Source organism: Procambarus clarkii, chromosome 29 (assembly GCF_040958095.1).
Source record: "Procambarus clarkii isolate CNS0578487 chromosome 29, FALCON_Pclarkii_2.0, whole genome shotgun sequence".
NCBI classification, from domain to species: Eukaryota; Metazoa; Arthropoda; class Malacostraca; order Decapoda; family Cambaridae; genus Procambarus; species Procambarus clarkii.
The window spans coordinates 27,025,894-27,047,314 of record NC_091178.1 but is presented as its reverse complement, the minus strand read 5'-3'; the positions used below and the strand labels follow the sequence as shown (position 1 = coordinate 27,047,314).

Below are 21,421 nucleotides of genomic sequence, written 5' to 3'. Positions count from 1 at the left end.
TCACACTCAACACTGCCAGTGAGGTCACACTCAACACTGCCAGTGACCAGTGAGGTCACACCCAACACTGCCAGTGACCAGTGAGGTCACACCAAACACTGCCAGTGACCAGTGAGGTCACACCAAACACTGCCAGTGACCAGTGAGGTCACACCCAACACTGCCAGTGAGGTCACACTCAACACTGCCAGTGAGGTCACACCCAACACTGCCAGTGACCAGTGAGGTCACACTCAACACTGCCAGTGACCAGTGAGGTCACACCCAACACTGCCAGTGACCAGTGAGGTCACACCCAACACTGCCAGTGACCAGTGAGGTCACACCCAACACTGCCAGTGACCAGTGAGGTCACACCCAACACTGCCAGTGAGGTCACACCCAACACTGCCAGTGACCAGTGAGGTCACACCCAACACTGCCAGTGACCAGTGAGGTCACACTCAACACTGCCAGTGACCAGTGAGGTCACACTCAGCACTGCCAGTGACCAGTGAGGTCACACCCAACACTGCCAGTGACCAGTGAGGTCACACTCAACACTGCCAGTGAGGTCACACTCAACACTGCCAGTGAGGTCACATCCAACACTGCCAGTGACCAGTGAGGTCACACCCAACACTGCCAGTGAGGTCACACTCAACACTGCCAGTGAGGTCACACTCAACACTGCCAGTGACCAGTGAGGTCACACCCAACACTGCCAGTGACCAGTGAGGTCACACCCAACACTGCCAGTGACCAGTGAGGTCACACTCAACACTGCCAGTGACCAGTGAGGTCACACCCAACACTGCCAGTGACCAGTGAGGTCACACCCAACACTGCCAGTGACCAGTGAGGTCACACCCAACACTGCCAGTGACCAGTGAGGTCACACCCAACACTGCCAGTGACCAGTGAGGTCACACTCAACACTGTATCATCACTCATCACTAGGCTATGTGCATATCCGCCAGAAAGAAAGGCTTTGAAACAGTACCCCATAAAAGGCTGGTAAAAAAGTTAGAGCAACAAGTTGGAGTAAAAGGGAAGGTGCTCCAGTGGATAAGGGAGTACTGAAGCAATGCAGGTAGTAACGGTGAGGGAGGGAGACATCAGAGTGGCGAGATGTCACCAGCGGGGTCCCACAGGGCTCAGTACTTGGACCTATCCTGTTTCTAATATATGTAAACGATCTTCCGAAGTGGTATGGACTCGTTCCTCTCAATGTTTGCTGGTGGTGCAAAAATTATGAGATGAATCAAGACGGATGAAGATAGACAGCGACTACAGGATGACCTGGACAAACTGGAGGAATGGTCTAGAAAATGAATGCTAAAGTTCAACTCAGGAAAGTGTAAGGTAATGAACTAGGCGAAGAGAGCAGGAGGCTGAACACAAGGTATCATCTGGGAGGTGAAATCCTGCAAGAGTCAAATAGAGAGAAAGATCTGGGGGTCGATATCACACCGAACCTGTCCCCAGAGACCCACATCAAAAGCATATCATCTGCGGCATATGCTACGCTGGCCAACATAAGAACTGCCTTTAGAAACTTGTGTAAGGAATCGTTCAGGACCCTGTATACCACTTATGTCAGACCAATCCTGGAATATGAAGCTCCAGCCTGGAGTCCATATCTAGTTAAAAACAAGACAAAGTTAGAGAAGATTCAGCGGTTTCCACCAGGCTCGTCCCGGAACTGAGAGGAATGAGCTACGAGGAAAGGCTAAAGCAGCTGAACCTCACGTCCCTGGAAAACAGAGGAGTAAGGGGAGACATGATAACCACCTACGAAATTCTCAGGGGAATTGACAGGGTGGACAAAGACAAACTCTTCAGCACGGGTGGGACACGAACAAGGGGACCCAGGTGGAAACTTAGTACCCAGATGAGCCACAGAGACGTTAGGAATTTTTTTTTCAGTATCAGAGTAGTTAATAAATGGAATGCACTAGGAAGTGATGTCGTGGAGGCTGACTTCATACACAGTTTCAAGTGTAGATATGATAGAGCCAAGTAGGCTCAGAAATCTGTACACCAGTTGAGAGGCGGGACCAAAGAGACAAAGCTCAACCCCCGCAAGCACAATTAGGTGAGTACATCTGGCGATGTTACCTGTCCTCGGCCACGATACAAGTAAGCAAGTATTTGTATCGTGGCTACTTTTTTGTTACTTGCTCAAGTACTTACGAACCTGTACATCTTTTTGCAGTCTTTTGCGGCTTGTTTACGTTTATTAAACAGTTTACGAGCGTCGGAACTTCCCAGTCAATTGTTATTATTGTTACACTCAGCCTCTCGGTGCTTCGAGCCTATAAATTGCTTAATATATGTAAACAATGCCGGCAAGATTGAGAAAAGATGTACAGCCTCTTAAGTACTTAGGTCCACTGTAACACATCAAGTCTGTAACACACTGGCTGAACACAGACCTTCTCTGGCTGTAGTGGGTAAAGAAAGTTTTCTAGCAACACTGGGCGTTGTAGACACACTTAATACAACACATCCTACAGCTACCGTAGCAAATATTTTAGTAATTTGACCCATGGAAGTAAAGTGTTAAGTAACTTGTCCTCAGGCTAGGCTCGGTAGAGCTCCGGCCGTCGCTCCCACAACGCATTCGTTAATTTTAACGTACTGTGTATTAAACATTGGTTTGTTATCGTGTAAGATAGTATTGTTATATATTTTAGTTCCAAGTATACTTAGGTTTAGGTTAGGTCAGGTGTTTAGGTTCTGTTGGTGATTATTTGTATGCAACCCGTCCTCGACTCAAGTCCATTCCATCCAGCGGTCGACCCCACAGACACATTCATAAATTTATTCATGCCGTTCATTTTAAACGTGAATTTTCTCTAATATAAATTAGTATTATAATATATTAGCACATTGTGCATATATAGGTTACGTTAGGTTAGGTGTTTAGGTTCTGTTGGCGATTATTTGTATTTGTAGTACGTGGGTGAAGCATTTATAGCTTTGTGGTTCGAACAAAATTCCTCAGTGAATCACTTGTTCCGGAAGCGTTCAAACAAAATCAGTTGTGAATCGTGTGTAAACCGTTTTTCATTCATAAACAGGGGGTTTGGCGGGTGCATGGAATCACTTTTGGTTCTTTGTTTGGAGGACCGCTGGTCATTCCATCCAGCGGGGTCGACCTCTGGATAGAATGGACTTGAGACGAGGACAGGTTGAATAAACAGGGAGTTGGACAACAATTTATTTAAAGTGCATTCAGCCTTCGTTGATAAAGATGGGCCGAGGTTAAATTAGGTTAGGCAATGTTGCCAATTATTTGTATTTGTAATACTTGGGTGAAACATATATAGAGGAGGAACTCTGGCACACCACGTGAGCGAACTGTTCAAGAAATGTTCATACGTCACTTATAATAAAAAGTCATTTATTATACGCTTCCAGCTCGTCCTCATCAACAAAGCCCAATTGCTCGTTAATCCAACCGCCAAACCCCCTATTTACGAATTAAAAACGATTAACACACGACTCACAACTGATTACCGTTCAAAATTTCTCTATGAGTGTCTCTCTGACGACCTCTGTTCGAACCACAACGATGTAAATGCTTCACCCACGTACTTCAAATACAAATAATCACCAACAGAACCTAAACACCTAATCTGACACAGCCTACGGATAAGTATATATATAATTTTATTATAATAATGTTCGTTAAGCTCTCATTACTTCTTCCTTGGTGCCTTTCGAGTAGACGCGGGTCTGACTAAGGTTCTGATGCTCTACCTGCCAGAGAGACCTTCTCATACTAATATGGCAATATAATTGATGGAGTGGAGGAGGGTGTGGTGGGGGACTCTGGTGCAGGGAGCAGTGGAAAAGAGGTCCTTGGGGGGTTACATGCTAAAAGGTTGCAACCTTTTAGCATGTAACCCCCCAATTTTGTGTAAGTTAATTTGACTCCATTTATATCAGAAATACAGTTTCACTAAGGACACTAGTTCTTGGGATCAGTTTTTCCATTGCTTTATTTTGTTTTCCACTTTTTCTCAAAAAGTGGTGGTTTTTCATAGCTATCGAAGTATATAATTAATTATTAGTTATTGGAGTCAGGTTTTCCCCCACACCGAGTACTCAAGCTGACTGGCCGAGTACTCAAGCGTACTGGCCGTGTACTCAAGCTGACTGGCCGGGTACTCAAGCTGACTGGCCGAGTACTCAAGCTGACTGGCCGGATACTCAAGCTTACTGGCTGATTACTCCTGTTCTCGAGCAGTTTTCATATTCCTGTGGTCACGCGATTGTCTATCCTGTGCCTGCACTCAAATATCCCGTCCCGTCCTCTGAAAATAACGTCTCTTTTCGCTTGTGTGCGCCACACTAAGGCTAAAAATCGACGTAATTCAAAATTAAATCGGCTCATAAAAGTGACGTACTGTCCCATTTTCTGTTTTTGGATCCTCTGGCTAAGGCTGTTAGGTTAGGAGAGGAAACATTAAATTAGCAGTTTTTATGACGTGTTGAAACCTTAGGAGAACTTCTTGCTCTCCTAACTTACCATAGGACCCTTAACTTGCTGTTTTGGATAAAAGCAAACAAAATTTATTTCAATTATTTTTCATTTTCAAATTACTGCCTTGTTAGGCCGAAGCGCAACGAGCTAAAAGCGGCGGAATTTAAAGAGGTTGTTCGTGCAGCCGGTCCTTAGTGTGGGGAAGACGCTCACCCTGTCTGTTGTCTGCCAGCTAAGACCTGTTGTCTGAAGCACAGTGTTGCCGGCTAGGACATGTTGTCTGGAGCACACTGTTGCCAGCTAGGACCTGTTGTCTGGAGCACAGTGTTGCCGGTTTGGACCTGTTGTCTGGAGCACACTGTTGCCAGCTAGGACCTGTTGTCTGGAGCACACTGTTGCCGGTTTGGACCTGTTGTCTGGAGCACACTGTTGCCGGTTTGGACCTGTTGTCTGGAGCACACTGTTGCCGGCAAGGACCTGTTGTCTGGAGTACAGTGTTGCCGGCTAGGACATGTTGTCTGGAGCACACTGTTGCCAGCTAGGACCTGTTGTCTGGAGCACACTGTTGCCGGTTTGGACCTGTTGTCTGGAGCACACTGTTGCCGGTTTGGACCTGTTGTCTGGAGCACACTGTTGCCGGCAAGGACCTGTTGTCTGGAGTACAGTGTTGCCAGCTAGGACCTGTTGTCTGGAGCACAGTGTTGCCAGCTAGGACCTGTTGTCTGGAGCACAGTGTTGCCAGCTAGGACCGGTTATCTGGAGCACAGTGTTGCCAGCTAGGACCTGTTGTCTGGAGAACAGTGTTGCCAGCTAGGACCTGTTGTCTGGAGCACAGTGTTGCCAGCTAGGACCTGTTGTCTGGAGAACAGTGTTGCCAGCTAGAACCGGTTGTCTGGAGCACAGTGTTGCCAGCTAGGACCTGTTGTCTGGAGCACAGTGTTGCCAGCTAGGACCGGTTGTCTGGAGCAGTGTTGCCAGCTAGGACCGGTTATCTGGAGCACAGTGTTGCCGGCAAGGACCTGTTGTCTGGAGTACAGTGTTGCCAGCTAGGACCTGTTGTCTGGAGCACAGTGTTGCCAGCTAGGACCGGTTATCTGGAGCACAGTGTTGCCAGCTAGGACCTGTTGTCTGGAGAACAGTGTTGCCAGCTAGGACCGGTTGTCTGGAGCACAGTGTTGCCAGCTAGGACCCGTTGTCTGGAGCACAGTGTTGCCAGCTAGGACCGGTTCTCTGGAGCAGTGTTGCCAGCTAGGACCTGTTGTCTGGAGCACAGAGTTGCCGGCAAGGACCTCTTTGCCACTGCTCCCTGCACCAGAGTCCCCCACCACACCCTCCTCCACTCCATCAATTATATTGCCATATTAGTATGAGAAGGTCTCTCTGGCAGGTAGAGCATCAGAACCTTAGTCAGACCCGCGTCTACTCGAAAGGCACCAAGGAAGAAGTAATGAGAGCTTAACGAACATTATTATAATAAAATTATATATATACTTATCCGTAGGCTGTGTCAGATTAGGTGTTTAGGTTCTGTTGTTGATTATTTGTATTTGAAGTACGTGGGTGAAGCATTTACATCGTTGTGGTTCGAACAGAGGTCGTCAGAGAGACACTCATAGAGAAATTTTGAACGGTTATCAGTTGTGAGTCGTGTGTTAATCGTTTTTAATTCGTAAATAGGGGGTTTGGCGGTTGGATTAACGAGCAATTGGGCTTTGTTGATGAGGACGAGCTGGAAGCGTATAATAAATGACTTTTTATTATAAGTGACGTATGAACATTTCTTGAACAGTTCGCTCACGTGGTGTGCCAGAGTTCCTCCTCTATATATGTTTCACCCAAGTATTACAAATACAAATAATTGGCAACATTGCCTAACTTAATTTAACCTCGGCCCATCTTTATCAACGAAGGCTGAATGCACTTTAAATAAATTGTTGTCCAACTCCCTGTTTATTCAACCTGTCCTCGTCTCAAGTCCATTCTATCCAGAGGTCGACCCCGCTGGATGGAATGACCAGCGGTCCTCCAAACAAAGAACCAAAAGTGATTCCATGCACCCGCCAAACCCCCTGTTTATGAATGAAAAACGGTTTACACACGATTCACAACTGATTTTGTTTGAACGCTTCCGGAACAAGTGATTCACTGAGGAATTTTGTTCGAACCACAAAGCTATAAATGCTTCACCCACGTACTACAAATACAAATAATCGCCAACAGAACCTAAACACCTAACCTAACGTAACCTATATATGCACAATGTGCTAATATATTATAATACTAATTTATATTAGAGAAAATTCACGTTTAAAATGAACGGCATGAATAAATTTATGAATGTGTCTGTGGGGTCGACCGCTGGATGGAATGGACTTGAGTCGAGGACGGGTTGCATACAAATAATCACCAACAGAACCTAAACACCTGACCTAACCTAAACCTAAGTATACTTGGAACTTAAATATATAACAATACTATCTTACACGATAACAAACCAATGTTTAATACACAGTACGTTAAAATTAACGAATGCGTTGTGGGAGCGACGGCCGGAGCTCTACCGAGCCTAGCCTGAGGACAAGTTACTTAACACTTTACTTCCATGGGTCAAATTACTAAAATATTTGCTACGGTAGCTGTAGGATGTGTTGTATTAAGTGTGTCTTCAACGCCCAGTGTTGCTAGAAAACTTTCTTTACCCACTACAGCCAGAGAAGGTCTGTGTTCAGCCAGTGTGTTACAGACTTGATGTGTTACAGTGGACCTAAGTACTTAAGAGGCTGTACATCTTTTCTCAATCTTGCCGGCATTGTTTACATATATTAAGCAATTTATAGGCTCGAAGCACCGAGAGGCTGAGTGTAACAATAATAACAATTGACTGGGAAGTTCTGACGCTCGTAAACTGTTTAATAAACGTAAACAAGCCGCAAAAGACTGCAAAAAGATGTACAGGTTCGTAAGTACTTGAGCAAGTAACAAAAAAGTAGCCACGATACAAATACTTGCTTACTTGTATCGTGGCCGAGGACAGGTAACATCGCCAGATGTACTCACCTAATTGTGCTTGCGGGGGTTGAGCTTTGTCTCTTTGGTCCCGCCTCTCAACTGGTGTACAGATTTCTGAGCCTACTTGGCTCTATCATATCTACACTTGAAACTGTGTATGAAGTCAGCCTCCACGACATCACTTCCTAGTGCATTCCATTTATTAACTACTCTGATACTGAAAAAAAAATTCCTAACGTCTCTGTGGCTCATCTGGGTACTAAGTTTCCACCTGGGTCCCCTTGTTCGTGTCCCACCCGTGCTGAAGAGTTTGTCTTTGTCCACCCTGTCAATTCCCCTGAGAATTTCGTAGGTGGTTATCATGTCTCCCCTTACTCCTCTGTTTTCCAGGGACGTGAGGTTCAGCTGCTTTAGCCTTTCCTTGTAGCTCATTCCTCTCAGTTCCGGGACGAGCCTGGTGGCAAACCGCTGAATCTTCTCTAACTTTGTCTTGTTTTTAACTAGATATGGACTCCAGGCTGGAGCTTCATATTCCAGGATTGGTCTGACATAAGTGGTATACAGGGTCCTGAACGATTCCTTACACAAGTTTCTAAAGGCAGTTCTTATGTTGGCCAGCGTAGCATATGCCGCAGATGATATGCTTTTGATGTGGGTCTCTGGGGACAGGTTCGGTGTGATATCGACCCCCAGATCTTTCTCTCTATTTGACTCTTGCAGGATTTCACCTCCCAGATGATACCTTGTGTTCAGCCTCCTGCTCTCTTCGCCTAGTTCATTACCTTACACTTCCCTGAGTTGAACTTTAGCATCCATTTTCTAGACCATTCCTCCAGTTTATCCAGGTCATCCTGTAGTCGCTGTCTATCTTCATCCGTCTTGATTCATCTCATAATTTTTGCACCACCAGCAAACATTGAGAGGAACGAGTCTATACCACTTCGGAAGATCGTTTACATATATTAGAAACAGGATAGGTCCAAGTACTGCGCCCTGTGGGACCCCGCTGGTGACATCTCGCCACTCTGATGTCTCCCTCCCTCACCGTTACTACCTGCATTGCTTCAGTACTCCCTTATCCACTGGAGCACCTTCCCTTTTACTCCAACTTGTTGCTCTAACTTTTTTACCAGCCTTTTATGGGGTACTGTTTCAAAGCCTTTCTTTCTGGCGGATATGCACATAGCCTAGTGATGAGTGATGATACAGTGTTGAGTGTGACCTCACTGGTCACTGGCAGTGTTGGGTGTGACCTCACTGGTCACTGGCAGTGTTGGGTGTGACCTCACTGGTCACTGGCAGTGTTGGGTGTGACCTCACTGGTCACTGGCAGTGTTGGGTGTGACCTCACTGGCAGTGTTGGGTGTGACCTCACTGGCAGTGTTGGGTGTGACCTCACTGGTCACTGGCATTGTTGGGTGTGACCTCACTGGTCACTGGCAGTGTTGGGTGTGACCTCACTGGCAGTGTTGGGTGTGACCTCACTGGTCACTGGCAGTGTTTGGTGTGACCTCACTGGTCACTGGCAGTGTTGGGTGTGACCTCACTGGTCACTGGCAGTGTTGGGTGTGACCTCACTGGCAGTGTTGAGTGTGACCTCACTGGTCACTGGCAGTGTTGGGTGTGACCTCACTGGTCACTGGCATTGTTGGGTGTGACCTCACTGGTCACTGGCAGTGTTGGGTGTGACCTCACTGGTCACTGGCAGTGTTGAGTGTGACCTCACTGGTCACTGGCAGTGTTGGGTGTGACCTCACTGGTCACTGGCAGTGTTGGGTGTGACCTCACTGGCAGTGTTGGGTGTGACCTCACTGGTCACTGGCAGTGTTGGGTGTGACCTCACTGGCAGTGTTGGGTGTGACCTCACTGGTCACTGGCAGTGTTGGGTGTGACCTCACTGGTCACTGGCAGTGTTGGGTGTGACCTCACTGGTCACTGGCAGTGTTGGGTGTGACCTCACTGGTCACTGGCAGTGTTGGGTGTGACCTCACTGGTCACTGGCAGTGTTGGGTGTGACCTCACTGGTCACTGGCAGTGTTGGGTGTGACCTCACTGGCAGTGTTGGGTGTGACCTCACTGGCAGTGTTGGGTGTGACCTCACTGGTCACTGGCATTGTTGGGTGTGACCTCACTGGTCACTGGCAGTGTTGGGTGTGACCTCACTGGCAGTGTTGGGTGTGACCTCACTGGTCACTGGCAGTGTTTGGTGTGACCTCACTGGTCACTGGCAGTGTTGGGTGTGACCTCACTGGTCACTGGCAGTGTTGGGTGTGACCTCACTGGCAGTGTTGAGTGTGACCTCACTGGTCACTGCCAGTGTTGGGTGTGACCTCACTGGTCACTGGCATTGTTGGGTGTGACCTCACTGGTCACTGGCAGTGTTGGGTGTGACCTCACTGGTCACTGGCAGTGTTGAGTGTGACCTCACTGGTCACTGGCAGTGTTGGGTGTGACCTCACTGGTCACTGGCAGTGTTGGGTGTGACCTCACTGGCAGTGTTGGGTGTGACCTCACTGGTCACTGGCAGTGTTGGGTGTGACCTCACTGGCAGTGTTGGGTGTGACCTCACTGGTCACTGGCAGTGTTGGGTGTGACCTCACTGGTCACTGGCAGTGTTGGGTGTGACCTCACTGGTCACTGGCAGTGTTGGGTGTGACCTCACTGGTCACTGGCATTGTTGGGTGTGACCTCACTGGTCACTGGCAGTGTTGGGTGTGACCTCACTGGTCACTGGCAGTGTTGAGTGTGACCTCACTGGTCACTGGCAGTGTTGGGTGTGACCTCACTGGTCACTGGCAGTGTTGGGTGTGACCTCACTGGCAGTGTTGGGTGTGACCTCACTGGTCACTGGCAGTGTTGGGTGTGACCTCACTGGTCACTGGCAGTGTTGGGTGTGACCTCACTGGTCACTGGCAGTGTTGGGTGTGACCTCACTGGTCACTGGCAGTGTTGGGTGTGACCTCACTGGTCACTGGCAGTGTTGGGTGTGACCTCACTGGTCACTGGCAGTGTTGGGGGTGACCTCACTGGCAGTGTTGGGTGTGACCTCACTGGCAGTGTTGGGTGTGACCTCACTGGCAGTGTTGGGTGTGACCTCACTGGTCACTGGCAGTGTTGGGTGTGACCTCACTGGTCACTGGCAGTGTTGGGTGTGACCTCACTGGTCACTGGCAGTGTTGGGTGTGACCTCACTGGTCACTGGCAGTGTTGGGTGTGACCTCACTGGTCACTGGCAGTGTTGGGTGTGACCTCACTGGTCACTGGCAGTGTTGGGTGTGACCTCACTGGTCACTGGCAGTGTTGGGTGTGACCTCACTGGTCACTGGCAGTGTTGGGTGTGACCTCACTGGTCACTGGCATTGTTGAGTGTGACCTCACTGGTCACTGGCAGTGTTGGGTTTTACCTCACTGGTCGCTGGCAGTGTTGAGTGTGACCTCACTGGTCGCTAGCAGTGTTGGATGTGACCTCACTGGTCACTGGCAGTGTTGGGTTTTACCTCACTGGTCGCTGGCAGTGTTGAGTGTGACCTTAATGGTCGCTGGCAGTGTTGAGTGTGACCTCACTGGTCACTGGCAGTGTTGAGTGTGACCTCACTGGTCGCTGGCAGTGTTGAGTGTGACCTCACTGGTCGATGGCAGTGTTGGGTGTGACCCCACTGGTCGCTGGCAGTGTTGGGTGTGACCTCACTGGTCAATGGCAGTGTTGGGTGTGACCCCACTGGTCGCTGACAGTATTGAGTGTGACCCCACTGGTCACTGGCAGTGTTGAGTGTGACCTCACTGGTCACTGGCAGTGTTGAGCGTTACCTCACTGGTCACTGTAAGTGTTGAGTGTGACCTCACTGGTCACTGGCAGTGTTGGGTGTGACCCCACTTGTTGCTGGCAGTGTTGGGTGTGACCCCACTGGTCGCTGGCAGTGTTAGGTGTGACCCCACTGGTCGCTGGCAGTGTTAGGTGTAACCCCACTGGTCGCTGGCAGTGTTGGGTGTGACTGTTGGAAATTTCCAACACTAATACAATACTGTTGTATTATTATTAACTATTACTAAAATCTATTAATTACTGTAGTAACTAAAATTAACTAACAGTAGTGTTCACATGAACTAATAATTGTATCTGTACAATAATGCTAGAATTCTTACGTAACCAAGCGCCAGTATTGCGTCAGATTCTACCAAGATAAACACATTTATATCCAGTGTGTTAGAGAATTGAGTGTTATTCTCTAAAATCAGCAGTATTCCGTGTGATAATTATTTACCGATAACATAACTCCCAAATAATACCAAATCGAGAGTTTTTAGTTACAACTGTTATCAAGTAATGAATTTAACGTCACGCGTGAATGCCATGGAGAGAACTAAAATCATCTCCATTTCTCGTTTACCATCGTAAGACGAGAAAGTAATAATATTTAGCTCCCTAGAATTACAACCCAGTCTTTATCAAAGCATTTTAGCAACAACTGCGCGAAATAATATTATTCGTGGTAAATAATTTCTGTGGCGAATGCGAGATGCCAGGGAGAGGGAGACGCCATCGTGGTAGACGACAGCTCGAGGAGAAGTCGCCAGTGTGCCGCTTGAAGACTTCTTGCGGAATTGAGCAACTCGTTTTGGTGTCAGAGTCTAGGATACGTTGTGGTGAATTGTCAGCAAGACTTAACCTGATATTCATCCTGGAACTAGTTAATTTGTTCTACGTGATCCATCGTGACCGGCCAAATAAGCGCGTCGACATCCAAGCCAAGCTAGCTACCACGTGTTCGCCATTGTGACGCTAGAGCCTGGGACGCGGTTTCGGCAAGCTTCTACTTCTACAGTACCCTATTACTTAAGTATATATATAATTCCCTTTTGATGCGTCATTAGAGATTGTATATGGCAGGGTAGCTTGTCGTTACGTCGAGCGACATAAATAAACCACATGTTAGTATTCTAAATTAATTTTATTTCCAATTTCTTGAATATAGATATTTAGTAGCCTAGTACATTGCTACGTAATATCCCTTAATTTACAGCTCGCGTGTGAGGAATTCCACGAGCTGTTACTTTACCCGTGTTATTCATCTCCCAGTGTTCTACGAGGAATTCCAGAGATCCCGAGGATGATTCGTAACTGATGTCTTTGAAAACGTCTTCAAGCTAAGACTTTTCGTATTTCTTTGATTTTTCAAATTATCAGTAATTTGGTTGTCATTTATGGAATGCTGTGTGCACTGGAGATAATACGTGTTTATTGTAATGATTAATTTCTGATATTGATGATCTATATTCTTATTGGTGACAAATTTTCTATTGATTCTTTAATTGGTCATAAGATTAGGTTATTACACAATGAACTGGTGTACGAACCACACTAGTTCCTAGACATATATGAAGTTCTAGCAATAACCCCCCAATGTAGGTGTTTGAGGCTTTGATTCAAGTAAATTATTTATACAGCCCATTAATTATTCAAGTGATTATATTTCTTAATATTTATCCATAGTCACTGGTTCTTACAGGAATTTCTAATGATCACATTTTATTAGTTTCCCTCTTTACTATAAAAGCGGGTGGTCCTTCGTAATTGATTTCATTACTTTAATAATTATATAAATAGAGTCAAGCCCCAAATGTCCCACATTATGGTCCTTATCGAGCCGGATAAACATAAATTATAAATATACTTACTAATTAGTAATAACTAATCACTGTGTGAAGTAGTCTAGACTAACCATTTTAATTAATTGTGTTTACCAACAGCGTAACACATAGGTTACCCTAAGTCACACCAAGTCATTGCTACTTTCACCTCATGTATAAGGTAGCACTCGTGGGACACAGTCAATTACCCACAACACTTAGACCTATACCTCATACTGAAGTAAGAATCTTTAGGTCACCAGGAGCAACAGCTCATAACTTTTATAACAATTCCACACTAACACCTGCGTTAGAGTTGCCACACCATCTAACCATTATATACTTAGGTGGTAATGACATCCATCCTACTCGTCATCCAGCTGAGGTGATCAATCACCTTAAAGCTATAATTTCTTCATTTAAGCTCATCAGTAATTCGGTAGTATTCACGTTAGTGGAACCTCGCCAACCAAGTCAAGATAATCGTTGGGGAGTAACACCAGAATACTACCAGAGAGCTGCTAAATACATAAATTTCAGGCTGAAAAAACGAGTGAGATTGGATGCCACTTATATCCAATTTACAGCCAGACCATATAGACAAAACCTGGCAAGAGATGGTGTACACCTGTCAGGTGAGTCTAGGTTACATGTGGTTGACAAATTGATCAACACAATCAAAAATCACAAACGGCTGTGGCTAGCAAGCCAAACTTAACTGTACATAATTGTTTTCACTTGTGTGTGCAAGTGCCCACTTATAAACTATAAAATCCAAAAAAAAAAAAAAAATACAGCACAACTATATTCACATTACTGCACCACAATAATCTTTACCAATCTTATTAGGTAGAATTTAGGCTGTGATTGTGCTGAATTTGGCACAAACCCAGACTAAATAAATTTGTAGTTTCTTAGGTAGGAATTATCACGACTAGACTTAAGCTAGTCAGTAGTGTATGTATTATACCATTTGTGCTGACCCTATCAAGGGTGGGATTAAACTTTGAGATAACTCTGATTGGAGTGTCTCCATATTATTTCATCTTGTACTCATTATTTTGTGTGTATCTATTTTGTATATTGCTGGATGATCACCATTACATCTAATGGTGATATAGAAGAGCTAACCGGACGAAAGTTAATGGTGAAGTTCAGACAGTGCACAAAATATCTAGCTACTTGTTGTTAGGTAGGTACATTTAACCTCGAGTGAGGTAGAGTATAATTTAACCACGTTAAATTAGGCTATATTTAATATTACTTGTCAACTAATGAACAAGTACCCAAGCTTAATTAGTAATACTTATTCTAACCCCATGAAGTTTGGACTTAAGCCCATCATGGCTACTCCTGAGCAATTAAGGAGAACCTATAAATGCCTCAAAGGTCATTTAACCAGACTAATTAACAAGTCTGAGGGCTTATCTAAAGCAACTCCCATTGATTCTTATCAATTAGAGATATCAGTGTGAGTGGCTGATCTGAAATTTGATCAAGTTAAATCTATAAGTCAGTCTTATATTGCTCTACTTAATACCATAGAAACTGATCCTGATGAATTGGGTCAGATTTTAGCAGATATTTCCCAGTATGAAGATGAGATTCAAGATAAACTTTACATGCTATCCAATCTAGCAACACAATCTAAATCCAATACAAATAATACTATGTCTCAATTCAGTAACCAATTGCCAGAGATTCGTTTGCCTACTTTAGACTTACCTACATTTACAGGGCTGGATACAGAAAATTGGGACAATTTTTGGACTTCATTTGAAGTTCATACACATAAGAAATCGTCTCTTGACAAGATTTCTAAATTCTCATACCTGCTTAGTCTTCTCAAAGGAGAGGCTAAAAAGGTCATACATAACCTAACTCTCACTGAGAGTAATTATGAGGATGCTATAAAACTGTTGAAATTGAACTATTGCAACAAAGAGTTGAGTATAGCTAACCTTTATAACCAGTTGCTAGATCTGAATGCACCAAATAGCAGACCAGACTCACTTCAAAGCTTCAGACTGGAAGTAGAGTCTCTAGTAAAGGCCTTAGGTACTAAAGTTGATATACAAGCCTCGGAATGGTCAATCAAGTTACTTTTGCAGAGGAAATTACCTCGAAATATCTTAGCAGAGCTCTGCTCACACTATAAAACCGAGTTTCTCACTCTTGACCAAATATTCGAGGGTCTGAGAATAAAGGTTAACAGGTTGAAGACCCATGATAAGACTAAGCCTGAGTCTAAGCCACCTAATATCCTCCTTTTTCATGACACTGTCTTCAATGCTGCCCTCCGCTCTATTCCTCACTCTTCCTCTCGGGGTACGCGGAAGTGCGTTCCCTGGCGGAATGCGGATTGTGCTCGGGCTGTCCGCTGTGAGCGTGCAGCCTGGAAGAGGCACTGCCGTCGGCAGACGCCGATTCTTTTCTTTTCTTTCGGAAAGCGAGTGCGGTGGCCCGTAGGGCCATCCGTACGGCTAAACGTGAATGTTGGGCATCTTATTTCTCAACAATTACGTCCGAAACTCCTCTGCCCCAGATCTGGAAGCGTATCCGCAAGATAGCGGGTAAGTTCGTTCCTGATGTTTCACCGGTCCTTCACCTCCATGATACTCTTGTGGCGGACCCGTTGCAGGTCGCTTCCGAACTGGGTTCCCACTTTTCCTCTGTTAGCTCTGGTCTCCACCTTCCCCAATCTTTCCTTCTTCGTAAAACTGTCCTTGAGTCTCGTCCTTTAGATTTCTGCACTCGTCTTCAGCTTCCTTATAATGATCCCTTCTCTCTCTCTGAGCATCGTTCTGCCCTGGCCCTCTGTGGTTCTAAGGCGGTGGGCTCCAATGGTATTTATTATGAGATGCTTCGCCATCTTCCTCCATGCACGTCTCAGTATTTACTGATTCTGTATAATCGGATCTGGGAGTCGTCGTCAGTCCCTGAGGACTGGCTCGATGCCATTGTCCTCCCTGTTTGCAAACCGGGGTCTCTGGGCACTTCCCCTAAGGAAATTCGCCCTATTGCCCTCACAAGTTGTGTCTGCAAACTCTTTGAACGTATGGTTAACGTTCGTCTGATGTGGTTCCTGGAACACCATCACCTCCTCTCCCCCTCTCAATTTGGTTTCCGCAAGTGCCGCAGCACGACAGATGTCCTGGTGAACTTGGAGGTCTATATTCGTATTGCTTTTGCTGCGAAGACCTCCGTTGTTGCCGTCCTTTTTGACCTGGAAAAGGCTTGCGACACCACTTGGTGATATCATATTCTATCTCAACTTCATTCTTTAGCACTTCGTGGTCATCTCCCTCTCTTTCTCCGCAGCTTCCTCTCTCGTCGTTCCTTTCGGGTGCGCCTTGGTACCGCTCTTTCTGCCTCTTTTCAGCAATATGAAGGTGTGCCCCAGGGTAGTGTTCTGAGCACTACTCTTTTTCTGGTTGCCCTCAATGGTCTTCTTTCCTCTCTTCCTTCAGGTGTCTTCTCCGCTCTCTATGTCGATGATCTTACCCTTTGCTCTCAGGGTGATGATTCGCCTCTCCTTCAGCACCGGCTTCAACTTGCAATTGATGCCGTGTCGTCTTGGGCCACCGATCATGGCTTCAAGTTCTCTACTTCTAAGACATGTGCCATGACTTTTACGCGGAAACGGGTCGTTCTTCGTCCCTCTTTGTCACTTTATGGTCATCCCCTTGAGTACAAAGATTCCGCGAAGCTTTTGGGGTTATTCCTTGACACTCGTTTGTCTTGGTCTCCCCATATCTCTTACCTCCGTGTTGAGTGCTCTAAGGCCCTTACCCTCCTTCGGGTCTTGTCCCATACTTCTTGGGGGGCAGATAAGCGCACTCTCCTTGCTTTACATTCCTCTCTCGTCCTGTCTAAGCTTGATTATGGTTGCCGTGCTTACTCGTCTGCTTCTCCTTCTACTCTTCGCCGTCTTGATGCTTTGCACCATACTGGGTTGCGCCTCAGTTCTGGTGCCTCTCGTTCGACGCCCGTCCTTAGCTTGTATTTTGACACTGGCTTCTTGTCTCTCCAAGACCGCCGTGATCGCTACTGTCTTCGCTATCTTGCACGGTCCTTACAACATCCTTCCTCTCGCCTCTGTCGTGCTTTAATTTTTACCCCTCCTGCGGTTCCTGTTCCTCTTCACCACCTCCCTCTTTCTGTCCGGTTATCTCGCCTACAGGATTCTCTTTCCGTTCATATTGCTATTGTTTCTCCTCGTGTTGTTCCTTCTTTGCCCGCGTGGAGAGTCCCTCTTCCGCGGTTTTGTACTTCCTTGACCCGTATCACTAAAGCTTTTACCCCTCCTACGGTTCTAAAACGCCTTTTCCTTGAGCACTTTTCTTCTCACTCCCGCTCCGTTTCTGTCTTCACCGATGGGTCTAAGTCTGCGAACGGTGTTGGCTACTCTGTTGTTTTTCCTGATCGCACTTATATGTGTCGCTTACCTCCGGAGGCTAGCATCTTTGCAGATACTTTATGCATCTGTAAAGATGCATAACGAGAAAGGAGCTTTATGCTATTCTCTATGCTCTTCGTCTCCTGCTTTCTCGTTGTCAGTCTTCCTTTGTAGTTGTTGTTGACTCTCGTAGTGCCCTCATGGCTCTCGGGTCCTTTAATCCGGTTCATCCAGTAGTTGTCGAGATCCAGCATTGGCTGTTTCTTGTTCACAGTAAATTTAAGTCGGTTGAGTTTTGTTGGGTTCCCAGCCATATTGGTGTGTCTTTAAATGAGCGTGGGGATGCTGCCGCCAAGGAAGCTGTCCGCTCTTGTCCCATCTCTCGTAAAGGTATTCCATATTCCGACTTTTACCCGGTTATCCATTCCTCCGTCCTTACCCGTTGGCAGGCTTCTTGGTCGTCTGTTACTGGTAACAAACTACGTACACTTAAATGTTGTGTTTCCTCGTGGCCGTCCTCCAACCACCGTAACCGGCGTTGGGAAACGGCTCTGGCGAGGTTGCGTATTGGGCATACTCACTTAACCCATGGTCACTTGATGGAGCGCCGCCCTGCTCCTTATTGTCCTAGTTGCATTGTCCCTCTTACGGTCGTGCATGTCCTTCTTGAATGTCCTGACTTCCAGGACGAGCGTGTGTCTTGCTTTCCGACCTCCCCTCGCGGTCACCTGTCCCTCAATAGAATTCTTGGTGACTCGGATACTTTTGATATCGTTTGCCTTATGCGTTTTTGTTCCCGTATTGGCATCCTTGGTGATATTTAGCGCCCTCTGATTATTCTGCACATTTGATGGTGCTACATAGCCTTCCCGGTTTGGTGCCTTCTTTTGATAATTACATACCTACTTGTAATCGTTCTGAACGCATCCCTTGCTGTTATACCACTTTCTCCTTACTTCTCTTCGCTCTCTCATCCAATAACCCAGCGTAACACTGTTACAGTCCAGTATGACCCCTCACTGGACTTCCACGAATATAAACTGAATATTAAATGAGGAGAACACAACAAGAATAGGGGTTATTAATTATAACTAATAATTAATAATCATTAAAACACTGCCACCATCTTCCCAACATAAATAAATGTGTCTAAAATTATTGTGTCCCCAGAAAGGAAGGGACTCAATAATCATGGAACTCAAAGGGCCAGTAAATGAATCTTATTGGCTTAATACTGTAATCTTACTGAACTGAACGGGAGATTCTAGAGCGACTTTACTATTTCATACGATGGAGAACACGGGGGAATTTCTAATACAGCAGATGAAAATCACAGGAATGAGTAACACAGTCATTATTCAAAGGGAACATAACTAAACACAAATACATTTAAATACTTTATTATTGGAACCCGTGTATTTATATCAAAATTGAAACATAGCCTACTCTAAAACCCTACGAGGCAAAATGGAATGTAACACCGAAATACATGAAATCAAGTGCACAATACCTTGAAACCACACTGAGGCCGAGATGTTGATGGCTTGCCCCCCCACAGGTCAAAGGGACCTGTCCCCACCAAGCTCCGGAACACACTAACTAATCTTTATTAAAACGCTTACCAGTGGGACAGGCTCCACCCCCTAGTTCCTAGGCCCAAATTAACTCTGCCTATCCCAAGCCTATGGCCAATGGATTTAAACATAACTAGGTGATCTAGCATACGGGCCAATGGCATGGACAGGCACTACCCTGAGGGACTCTGCCTCTCTACTCAGCCAATGAACACAGAGTGTCACTCTTAGGCCAGCCAAAACTCATGACTTAGCTCCGCTTCTTAGGCTCCTTGGACATAGGCCTGTTCTGAAAGTTCTGTTTTACTCCCGTAGGATCATGAACCATTCCCACGCTACAACAGGAAACCAAAACGGTCGTATGGCTCCCAGCTCCCTTACTCGAAACTTGAGAATTACGGTAATTCGTCACTGTTCTTAAAACTGTCAAATGATTAGTGGCAAAGGCAGGAGGAGAAGGGAAACATATTGGAAAAATGGGATTGGAAATGACTGGGAGACAAATGATTAGGAAAGATTGGAGACATAGGGATTGGGAACAAGTGACTAGACCACCTGCCTAAGGGGTAATTTGACTCTGGTAAGAAGGGGAATTGCCCACAGGGAGGGGGAGAATGACCAGAGGTCGCACTGAGGACTGACACATACCATTACAGAGTACTTAAGCTGACTGGCCGAGTACTCAAGCTGACTGGCCGAGTACTCATGCTGACTGGCCGAGTACTCATACTGACTGGCCGAGTACTTAATGTGAGTGGCCGAGTACTGAAGGTGACTGGCCGTGTACTCATGCTGACTGGCCGAGTACTCATACTGACTGGCCGAGTACTTAATGTGGGTGGCCGAGTACTGAAGGTGACTGGCCAAGTACTCATGCTGACTGGCCGAGTACTTAATTTGAGTGGCCGAGTACTTAAGCTGACAGGCCGAGTACTCAAGCTGACTGGCCGAGTACTGAATGTGAGTGACCGAGTACTCAAGCTGACTGGCCGAGTACTCATGCTGACTGGCCGAGTACTTAAGCTGACTGGCCCAGTACTGAAGGTGACAGGCCGAGTACTCAAGCTGACTGGCCGAGTACTCAAGCTGACTGGCCGAATACTGAAGCTGACTGGCCGAGTACTTAAGCTGACTGGCCGAGTACTGAAGGTGAGTGGCTGAGTACTCAAGATGACTGGCCGAGTAATCGAGCTGACTGGCCGAGTGTTGGAAATAACCAACAGTTTTATACATCTTCGTATTTTATGCAATCTTTGTATTAACCACAAGTAGTTACTAAAATTACTAACTTGTAGATTTAATCATTATCATGATTTATTTAGACATATTGCCAGATTCTTTCTAGTCAGAGTGACGACGTGAGGAACGACAGGCAGTAACATGAATTCTCTCCACATTTAGTTGGATTTATAACAAGAATCCAGTTTATCATTTCCTTTACTAAAAATAGTTACTTACTAATAAGTTTAATTTCGTAGTATACTACTAATTACTGGAACTCCCTGATTTAGTTGATATCAAACATTCTAGAGGAAATTACTTTGATGTAAATGATTTTACTTTAATTTCCTCGATTGGCTGCACAACTTTTAGTTTTAGTTAGTTTAGTTCATTTATTATGCACCCATACCCATCTTGTGGGCGGTAGTGGAAAGGGTTACAGAGCCACATAATGGGCTCAGGGACTGAACCCCACAATTCATTTAGCTAAGCAAGTTACAATCTTGATGAGCTAGTTACAAAATTCAATATAAGTCGTCACATCAACAATGGGTTTGAGATCGACCTCAAGTACAGGTTCTAAATTAAGCAACTGACATATGTGGAGAGCTAGTGTCAAAATTTATATGTTTGTCCTGCACACCGCCCCCCATCCAGTGGGCAGCGGTGGATAGGTTACAATCACTTAGTAACTACCTACAGTTAGTAAACTGTGGATATTTGTCTAAAATTTCAGGTAGCAGATCATTTTGAATGAAATATTTACACATCGCTGGAACATTGGTTATAGAATTGTCTCTAAATTAACGTATCTTTTCGCACTATATTACATAGTGACGGAGGGTGTTCGAATAATTTTGTTGACACAGTTTACATTTGGTCAGGTCTACATCAGCAGATTATGAGAATTCCCAGAGATACTTGTAACCGAGTCTAAGCCGAGCAGTAGTAACATCTAGAAGTCTGCTGATTTTATTGGATGATCCATAGATGTGTGGCTCCTCTTGCATGATAGTATGATGATAGATGGAATTACTGGTGTCAATATCACTTTGCCTCAGATCTACAAGATCTTCTTGATGCTCTCGGTGTACTGCTGCTCTCAGATTGCTCATT

The 21,421-nt window shown here is 45.7% G+C and overlaps 1 protein-coding gene across 1 annotated transcript; it reads right to left on the bottom strand.

Annotated features, from left to right (window-relative positions):
* Positions 1-3,675: 3,675 nt before the first annotated feature.
* On the bottom strand, positions 3,676-20,317 carry LOC138369679 (dynein heavy chain-like). Its single transcript, XM_069333111.1, has 3 exons — positions 19,733-20,317; positions 4,520-4,537; positions 3,676-3,747 (listed from the first exon to the last, which is right to left on the bottom strand). The coding sequence occupies exons 1-3, from the start codon at positions 20,315-20,317 to the stop codon at positions 3,676-3,678; spliced, it is 675 nt and encodes a 224-aa protein (XP_069189212.1).
* Between the last annotated feature and the right edge of the window lie 1,104 nt (positions 20,318-21,421).